At 31.5% G+C, this 10825-nt stretch overlaps 1 protein-coding gene across 1 annotated transcript in view; it reads right to left on the reverse strand.

Annotated features, from left to right (window-relative positions):
* Window positions 1-10569: 10569 nt before the first annotated feature.
* Window positions 10570-10825, reverse strand: part of LOC124891463 (cytochrome P450 94A2-like) — a 10408-nt gene continuing 10152 nt past the window's right edge. Inside the window, exon 3 of the mRNA XM_047403199.1 lies at window positions 10570-10690. Coding sequence (XP_047259155.1) covers window positions 10570-10690 — 121 coding nt within the window. The remainder of the gene's footprint in view (window positions 10691-10825) is intronic.

Genomic DNA, 10825 nt, shown 5'->3' on the forward strand with positions numbered 1-10825 from the left:
TTGATGATTGGGGAATTTCCATATTCTTCAAATAAAAAAAATATATATTATAAGAAATTTGAAAAACTAAAATAAGAAATGTAGAAATTAGAAATACATGGTACTTTAATAAAACAAAAAAATATAATTGCAAACAAAAGAAAATAATAATCTTCTTTATAATTTATTCTCAATTAAGGTGATCAGTTCTTCAATCAATGTCCTCATAGAAATCTTCACCTTTCAAATGGTAATATCTGAGAGGCCCTTAATGTCATCATCAGTGTAAGCAAGATTTGCCTCTACATCATCATATGTATTTGATGGAGCGACTTCATCACCATCACCTCAAAAGGTCAAGTGTACTGCTACGTGATTTTCTTTTCTTTTAAGGGAAGCTTGATAAAGTTTGACAAAATGATCAGGCATACGACAAACACGTGCCCAATGACCTTTCATACCATATCGGTGACAAATATTAACTTTACCCTTTGAAGGATTATTTTGAGAACCTTTATTATTCTCTTGTTTATTTCCACCATTATGACGATAATTATTTTGTCCTCTGTCACGTCCTCGTCCACGTCCACGACCATGGACTCGACCACGATCGCGATAATAATTTTTTTTATTTTAGGCTGATCATGAGCTGCTACAACATTCTCTTCAGGAAATGGAGCAGATCCAGTGGGACGAGCTTCATGATTTTTCATTAACAAAGTATTATTCTTCTCTGCCACAAGTAGGCATGAAATCAATTCTGAATATGTATTAAATCCCTTTTCACGATATTGTTGTTTTAGCAATACATTAGAAGCATGAAAGTGGAAAAAGTTTTCTCTAGTCCTCATCAGTGATGGTTTCTCCGCATAATCTTAATATTGAACTTACTTTATGAATAGCAGAATTATACTCAACCACAGTTTTAAAATCTTAAAATCGAAGGTGTATCCAGTCATATTTAGTTTTTGGTAACTCCGTCACTTTTAGGTGGTGATATCGATTCTTCAAGTTGGTCCACAATTCGAGTGGATCTTTCACAATTAAATATTCATTTTTAATCATTCGTGGAGGTGATGATGAAGAAAAATCATGGCTTTCACCTTATCTTGACAAGATGCGTTATTTTCTTGTTTGATAGTATCCCCAAGACCTCTAGCGTCAAGGTGAATTTCAGCATCTAGGACCCATGATAAATAATTCTTTTCGATAATGTCCAGTGCTACAAACTCAAGTTTTGATAAATTTGACATAGTGAAACTATCATAAAAAGATTAATAAGTTAGATATAATGATATTTTCAAAATAAGATAACCATCTCAAATAAATTTAAATAGAATCATATATTGTTAATAGATTATTATCAAAAGGTTGTTTACTTTAGCAATTTATATTTGTGTGTGTGTAGAGTCTGGAAACAAATAGTTACATAATAAATATGTACCTTATAAGAGATCTTGTGTTGATAACGTGTTGTAAATAAATATTCTGAAATATGTTAAAACGAAAGAGGAGAGGAGAGAGATTTGTATAAGAAAAGACTTTGTTTCTTCTTCTTCTTGGTGTGTTTAACAATGTAACATACCATGCCTTTTATAGGCAAGAGTAGGTGTAAAAAGTGTAGTATGTGAAAATACATTTACAAAAGATATGTCTTCTCCACACTCTACAATACTATGTGTAATAGGTGTAGTATGTGAAGTATGAGTATTATGTGAACATCCACAAATAACTTATTTACAATACAATCCAATTTTTAAAAGGTTGAAACGGGTTGAGTTGAAATGGATTGAAATGATAAATGGACGGGTTGATAATCAAATCGAACTTGAATGGGTTGGGCGGATTATGCAGGTTGGATTTGATTAAAAGGGAGGACAAAAATGAAAAAAAAAAAATAGAGAGTCAACACTTCTCTTGATCTTTGAACCATTCACTTCTTTTAAATAACTAGTTTAACCGCACGTGCCTCGCACATGTCACATTTGATTATTTAAAATTAAATAATTTTATCTATTGCGAAAATTTTTAATAAAGTGTAAAAAAGTTCAAAGTATTTTTCAAAGATCCTTCACGCTTTAATATAATAATGTAAATATAAACATATATTTTAGTTTAAGCACATATTATTTTACTACTAGAAGTTTCAAGTGGTTGATGAATCATCACTTTTGCATCTATCATGCAGTACGTCTTTCCCTTGCCGTCAGAGGCTAAGAGAGACGCATCAATTTGAATCATATTTGTGGTACAATTATATTTTTTTCTAGATTTAATTTTTTTATTATTTTTAAAGTCAAATCTTTATAAAATCGTTGATTACATTTTTATTATGTACTTAAAATTTAAAAAGAAATTGGTACTTCTTAAATTTTTCTTATTCTATTAATTAATAAGTTCATGACATAGTAAAAATAATCATTTCAATTATTGTTTTTTAATAGGCATGCTAAGTCCATGACAAGTAAATATGAAGGAAAGGAGTATAATATTGGGTGAATTTGATCTTATACAATGAAGACCTTTAGTAAAGAGCAACTCATAATAGAAAATTTTCATTCAGCATCCCACATCTTCTTACGCAAATTCAAAGTTAAGGTTTAAAATCAATGAAAAAAATTAAGTACGAAGAATATTACAAATGCTAACAAAATTAATGAAGTGATCAGTAAAGTTTTATCCAAGGACTTTAGAATGAAGACATTATTCGTTCAATATGTAATCCATGGCATTATAATATCATTATAATCATCTTCTAGTCTTGTCGGGCAGATACATATATCATCATAGTCATCCTCTGGTCTTCTCGGGCATATATCATTGTAATCATCTTTCGGATTTGCGGGATATATATCATCATAATCATCCTTCGGCCTTGCCGAGCATACATCATCATAATCATCCTTTAGCTTTATCGGGTATATATCATCATAATAATCCTCTGACCTTGCCGGACATATAGCATCATAATGTTCGTCATCAATATCACCACTATTATAGCCATCCTCCAGATTTCTATCGAGTATAAATAAATATCATCATCAATATGGCCAATAGGATAATCATTAGAGTATTATGGCCAATATCTCCTTGTCTCATTTGGAAGGAGTTCGTCGAATCTTGAGATATGTGAAAAGTACACGTGACTATGGTATTTTGTATAAGAAAGGTGAAGATTGCAAGTTATGTGGTTATTGTGATGCTGACTATGCAGGAGATCAAAATACTCGACGCTCAACTACTGGATATGTATTTATGCTTGTGTCAGGAGCGGTCTCATGGTGCAGCAAAAGGCAGCCAACTGTGCCTTTATCAACAACAAAAGCGGAATATCGGATAGTAGCAGTTGCAGCTCAAGAAAGTACATGGCTCATATAATTGATGAAGGCCTTACAACAATCGGTGGACTATGCAGTACCTTTGTACTGTGATAATTAATTAGTAATTTGCTTGGCTGAAAATCCAGTGTTTCACGCAAAGACTAAGCATGTGGAGATACATTACCACTTTATCAGGGGAAAATTCTTGCAAGGAGAGATTCCTTTAGAGCATACTAAAACAAGTTGGGCATGTTTTGCTAGAAGCTAGGCATGGTTAAGATAGGAAGCTGATGTTGAGAAGGGGTGTTAAAGTTGTGCAACATCAGTCTTGTTTAAATTTGACCAAGTCTGCAGTAAGCTATTTTTTAGCTTTAGTTGTTAGCCTGCATTATTTTTTTAAGTACGTTGCTGTTTTCCTAGTCTTTAGAGTAGCAGATAGTGTTCCTAAAGTTTAAGAGAGTTTGGTTAGTGCAATCAGTTTGTGGTTTAGTGGGATTACATGTCTTTCTAATTTGCAATTTCTTATTTAAAGAATCATCAACAGAGTGAATAAAGTAGTTGTTCATTTTTCTCTTCAAATTGTATCTTTCTCATACTGCTATAACTGAACTTATTCTTCCTTTGAGTTCATCAGTTTAACCATGAGAATGTCAAATACAATTTAGAGTTGTATTTAGAAAAGTGCAAACAAGTAACCCTTTTTCACTCTTAGGACTCGTTTGACCATGAAAACCAAAAATTTATTCACTTTAATTATTTGGTATTTTTGAAGTTGAAATTGTGTTTGGTCATAGTATTTTTTAAAATATTTTAGATTTTGGATGTACTTTTTTTATAAAGTGATAGAAAAGCTTGAATTCAATTTTTTTTCAAAAAAACAAAAATTATGAAAACGTATTTTGAAATATATTTTTGATTTTCATGGCCAAATAGGTATTTCGAAATAAAGTGAAAATGCATTACAAAATATTGTGAACAATATTTATGGTCAAATTCCTACTTACTTTTCTCACAAAAATTCAAAAATAACTCCAAGGTACATTCATGATCAAACACAACGCTAACTCTAAATTTTCTCTTGAGATGGAATGAGTATGTAAATATGGTGACATAGTGCAATTCTTCAGTGCATATTATAAATTTTAAATTATATTAATTAATATACACAAAAAAAAGTTCTGTAAATTAATAAAATAAAAATTCAAAATTAACTTCTATGAAAGCCGTTGAAAGAGAATATAAGAATTCAACGAAAGGAAAAAAATTGAGTGGAGTTTTCGAAAAATAAAAAAATGTGAGAACATGAATTAAAATAAAAAGGTGAAGAGGGAGATGGTTATGGAGAAAAGAATATGACAAAGTAATGAAAGTTGATCCCACAAATTTCAAATGTCAAATAATAAATTCCTCATACAAGTATGACATGACACATCTCATACAAAATAAATTTTTTCCTTTCATTCGAGGACAACTTCTTGATATGTATGTGGCTGTAAGGTGGAGGCTACAATATCTTAGAAAGAAGGCAGATAATTTAAGATGTGAAAAATTTTGCTATCAGGCCATCAATTAAACAAACATATTAATAAAAGAACTATTGTCCAGTTGAATACTTGAAATATTATAAGAATTGCATAATGAAAACCGTTTGAATATTTCTTTTCATATTCATAATAGAGTGTGTAATGTACGCAGTTATATTTGCATTTGCTCATAAGTAGTGATTTAGAGAATGTATCTATATTGCAATAACTACTTTACATAAATTAGTATGGAATACATGTGCAATGCACATGCTCAGAACTAGTGCATTAATAAATATACAATATACTCAATGTAATCTTACGAGTAATGTGTGGAGAAGATTGTTTGTACGTTGCCTTACCCCTATTTTAAGGAGGTAGAAAATTATTTTTAATAAACTCCCAACTAAAATAAAGTACACCAAATCAAATCAAGCATGAAAACTCAAAATAAAGTATACCAAATCAACTATTACAATGACAGGGATTAATAATTAATATGATAACAATTGAGTCATTTAAAGCTCTTCCGTCTCCATTTACCATTTTGCATCCCGTAAAGCTATTAATGGGACACATTTACCATTATGTGAGTGGGGCATGACTTGAAATATGAGACACCTTCACCCTTTTCTCTTTTTCTCCCGTGCTTTTTCTATTTTTTTTTACGTTTTCTCCCCTTTAATCTTCTTCTTCTTTTTTTTTTTTTTAATTTTGTTACTTCCCCTTTAATCTTCTATCTTGTCTTTTTATTTTTTAAATAATTAAATTTAAAAACAAACTTCATTATATACAAATCATAGTTTATTAAAATAAATTTTTTAAACAAGTCATCATTGGTCATTTAATTTTAATTTTAATACATAAAAATTACCTTTTATTATATAAAAGTCATTTAATTCTAAAATGTCATATAATTTTAAATTTTTGTTTACATAAAATTTATTTAATTTTAAAATTTATCACGTAAATTCAACATTGAGTTTTTTTTTTTTTGTCATTTAGCAATCATTCAACTTTAAACAAGTTAATTAAAAAGTAAATGTTGCATGAATTTAATATTTCATATCAAAAATATGTTGTCACTTCAAAATAAATTACATCTGTGATAATATTCGAAACATCCATTAGTGGTTTGCTACTTAGGGTAACACACAACTTTTAGAAATACACGCTGTCATATTTGTTTTTCTATTTTTAACGTACTATGAATAATATTTACAAAAATATAATTTAATTATTTTTCTATCCTGATATACTCATTTTGTTGTAAATTTTGCAAAAATAAATTATGTGTGATAAATTTTAAATATGGAATACTTTTATGTGATAAAATAGCAAAATAATAATTTTTTGGCCACAATTGTGAAAAGACTTACAGAGCCTTGTGAGTCTCTTCTCAAATAAATTCCCACACAAGGTAAAAATGTCAAAAGGTTAACTAATTTATAGTGTGAACCTAACTTTTTCTATTGTGGCCAAATTGTGGCCAAAAAGATTTTTCCAAAATACAATACAGAAATATCCTTATACATTAAAGATGTAGTCTCTAGTATATTTACTCATTAGCATTAGTGAATGTGAACTTCAAAATCAGAAATTTGAAGGATTTGAGGTTTTGGTATCAGTAGTTTGACAATAAAAATGTTCTTGTAATAAACAATCAATTTAGATTATTAATTATATGAAACTATTTATTTCATAGATTAAACACATTCATTAGAAACATCGTTAATAATATTGTATGTATACCTCATAAAATAATAAAATTCTCATAAAGATATTAACGTATGATTATCCATCTTAAAATATAATGAAAGATATCCTTATATATTAAAGATGTAGTCTCTAATATATTTTTTCGGTTTCCCATCTGGTGTCCGATGTCCGTAGTGGAGCCCGACTAATTCGGATTCGCGCTGGGTAGGGCCCCATTCGGGGGTAGCGCTCCCAACAGAGTTTTCTCCATGCTCAGGGTCGAACCCTTGACCTCTAGTTAAGGGTGGAGCAGTCCCATCCGCTGCACTTACTCTTTAGTATTAGTGGGTGTGAACTTCAAAGTCAAGAAATTTGAAAGATTTGAAATTTTGGTATATGTAGTTTGTAATAAAAACGTTCTTGTAATAAACAATCTATTTGGTTTATTAATTAGATATAGCAACTTATTTCATGGATTAAATACACTCATTAGAAACATTTTTACCGAATAATATTGTATGTACACTTCATAAAATAATAAAATTCTCTTCAATCCATCTTTTAAGTGTTTGTTGTCACACTTATTAAGATTTATTTGTAATTATCGTATCTTATTATTCATTACACTCATATTTTCATAGAATTGTTATCGTTCTAACGAGTTTATATAAATTTACATAGAACACACATGCAATGCACGTGTCTAAAAATTAGAATACATAATAAATATGAGATATATATTTTGATTAGCACCCTTATTCACAAAGGTTGGATAGTTGCACTGGTTGATACAGGGCGCACAAACTATCCTTTAGTGGAGGATTTGATTCCCTTCAAATTAGTTTCTTGTTAAAGGAAGAACACTGTATCAAAAAAGATATTTAGCAGCAATTAGTTAATGGCGATGGCTTAATTGAGTAAAACTTTATTTTATTAGTGACAATTACATTTTAGAATTCATTGTGAATGTCCCTATTCCAATGATAATTAACTAATCCGGTAAAAACTTTAGTACTCTTTGTTAAAGTGTATATTTATTGCTGCTAAAAAGTCTTTATTGATGCAGACTAGTGTGTAATAGTGTAATGACCCTCTCGGTCGTTTGTGGAATTTTCTCATCTTCTCTATTTTGCGCTCTGCTTAGTTTGCATATGTGATTTATGACTTACGGAGATAGATAGTATCGATTCTTGAGGTGTCCCGAAGTAAGTTAAGTCACTAGTTGGGTATATTTAAGATAATTAATTTGATTAGTGATTTAATGGGCTAAAGTGACAATTTACCTACTTAGGTGGCCAATACAAGAATTAATTTAAGTGGAAAGGGTTTGGGAATAGATGATAGATGATAATATTAATACCATCAGAAAGTTGGGGCTAGGGGAATACGATGGTTAGCATATTTTCTTTCCCCATTCACGGCTCTAGAAGGATCAACACTTTCAGGTTAGTATACGATTTCTTTCTTATTTTTGTGAAGTTGTTCCTATTGTTATAGTTTCTTATATATAACGAATGAAGGGTGAGTAAAGTCTTGACAGTGACGAGGGATGATCAATTTATGTTTTTGTGAGGTAAAAATTATGATTGATGGATGGATAATAATAGTATTATGATGAGAAGGTGTATACGGTAATCATGGTACGCCAAAATGGTAATAAGGATGGTGTGAAGGTGAATGGGAATAAATTGAAAGTGACAGTAAAATGTGCAAATAAGTTTCCTGGAAGCTTTCTGTTAGCTTTTCTTATGATTAATTAAGTATAATATATTAATTTTGTTCTTTTTCTAATCACTTTGCGATATTGGCTATTCAGGGCCTTCCAAAGATGAACAACATGAAGGTTAGATGATTTAGGATTTGATAATCCCAGTAATTATGATCTTAATAACTCTTAGCCACTAATTATAGTCTCTTTTATTATAGAAAACTTTGGCTTTAGATAAAAAACAAAAATTAAAGTAAAAATTTATAAAATGGGTGTTTTTAGATTCGTATCCATATGGGAATTATATGTTGAAACAGATTCCAAAACTTTGAGGAAGGAAAAAAAGCTTGCGGACTAACTACATTTAAATTCGTTGGTTAAGGTAGGTTGCGGTTTAATTAGAGTTTATACTCGATTTAATTGTGTGTACGCTCCTAAATTTGATACTTGTTGATTGGTATTCGTACATGCTTGAAATTGTTGATGTTTGGATTGTGGATGCGTGTATAAATGTTTACTGAAAATTTACTTGATGGAATTGTCTTATGAATTTAAGTGTACTTGTAAACTCGGTACATTGTGTTATATGCTGTGAGGTTGTGTAAACTGATATTGATAATACTTGTATATGTTGGATTGGGTACCACACCGGTACAGATATATATGTTGGATTGGATACCATGCCAGTACCGATATATTTATGTTGGATTGGGTACCACACCGATACGGATATGTATATGTTGGATCGGGTACCACGTCGGTACAGATAAGTATATGTTGGATCGGGTACCACACCGGTATGGATATATTTATGTTGGATTAGGTACCACGCTGATATGGATATGTATATGTTGGATCGAGTACCACGCTAGTACAAATATGTATATATTGGATCGGGTACCACGCTGATACGGATATGTATATGTTGGATCGGGTACCACATCGGTACGGTATATGAACATAGATTGTTCCCTGCAGGTCATGACTATTTGGGCAAAAATAAGTCTCATAGCATGTGTGTACATAATTGTGTTGATTCTGTGGATGTTTACAGTGTGGTTTCTACTCTTGATAGTTATGTGACTTGTTTGGGAGCACTGTTTGACCTGTTATTGCTATATTGTTGATTCATTGAGTATTTGCTATGTGATGAAGCCTATATACTTGTTATTTGATTTATGTTGTGTACATATTATTAAGCTGAGTTGGCCTATGATACCTACCAGTACATAGTGGTTTGTACTGATGCTACCCTGTACTCTTCTTTTGTTTAGTGCAGAAAGTGTTCCAGAGGCTCAGACACGACCTCATCTCTAGAGTTTGATAGCAGATCTTGATCCGAGGGTGAGCACTCCATCTTCAGGCTGCCAAGGGTCATCTTATTTGTTATTGCCCGAATACTGCCAAGGGTCATCTTATTTGTTATTGTCCATCTTTCGGGCAATAAAACATTCCTTATTTACTATATTTTGGATATCTCTTTAGATATGATTTTCGGTAGTAGTTCTTGTATGATGAATTTCGGGTCTTGGTAATTTTAGTAATGAGTTTGTTGAATTTTCTCATAATTAATGATTAGTTCTGGATTATTATTATTACAATGTTGATTTTATAAAATATCATCTTAATATTGACTAAGTGACTGGGTAATAGTTTGATTTAGATGGTTCTCTCACGGGAAGATTAGTGTGGGTGCCAATCATGACCATTTGGGTCGTGAAAAATAGTAACATAACTATGCTTAATGACGCTCTATGATTCTTAATGGAAAACCATTTTTTATCCTTGATACAACAATTGAATTATAATCTGAAGAGAAAATATCCTAACCCGGAGTGACTCAAAAGCGCTTTAGAATGGTGGCAACCACCATCTTCATCAGCACGATCGCAATTTATTTTCCTAAACAAGTCCTTAGCCCTGCTTGAAACACCGGATATGTGAAAGGGTCTCTCGCGATGAAATTCCAGTCATCACCATTTGATGTGTCACTTTTTCTTCTCTCCAACCATCTCTCAGGACAAAAATCAGCCCAATCTGATCCCCACAAATCTCGTGACCTACCCATAGCAAATATGTGGTAGATTATGCTCGTCCCCTTTTTCACTTTTGTTCCATCAGGTCAAACATCGTCTTCTACTGCTTCTTTTGAATCTAGTGGAATGGGCGGGAAAATTCTCATGCTCTTATATATGGAGGCATGTGTGTAAACCATGTCCCTCAGACGTCCACCGTTCTATTTAATTTCTCTCACAATTTCTTTTTCTACATTCTGGTTAGTCGAGACTGACCAAAAAAACCATGTTAAAGCTGAACACATTGTGTCTTGTCTGGCCAGGACTTAGCTAACAACTGTATTAACAAGAAATGTTTTGTCTAGTTGTTCACCCTGTGCCCTTCTCACTATTCTTGCAAATATGTCCTTGTCCTCCAAGTCCTCCTCCGCGACAAATCTTTCCTTTCTTTAGCAATAATATTACCCAGGAATTTGTGAAGTTCATCAGCCATAAGTGCTAGTCTTTTCTCGGACTCTGTATTGAAGAACTTTTTAGCTTTCCATATCAGGGGTAAGGTGCTATACCTTAAAATGCTCAACT

The sequence above is a fragment of the Capsicum annuum genome, unplaced genomic scaffold (assembly GCF_002878395.1).
Source record: "Capsicum annuum cultivar UCD-10X-F1 unplaced genomic scaffold, UCD10Xv1.1 ctg3585, whole genome shotgun sequence".
Lineage (NCBI taxonomy): Eukaryota > Viridiplantae > Streptophyta > Magnoliopsida > Solanales > Solanaceae > Capsicum > Capsicum annuum.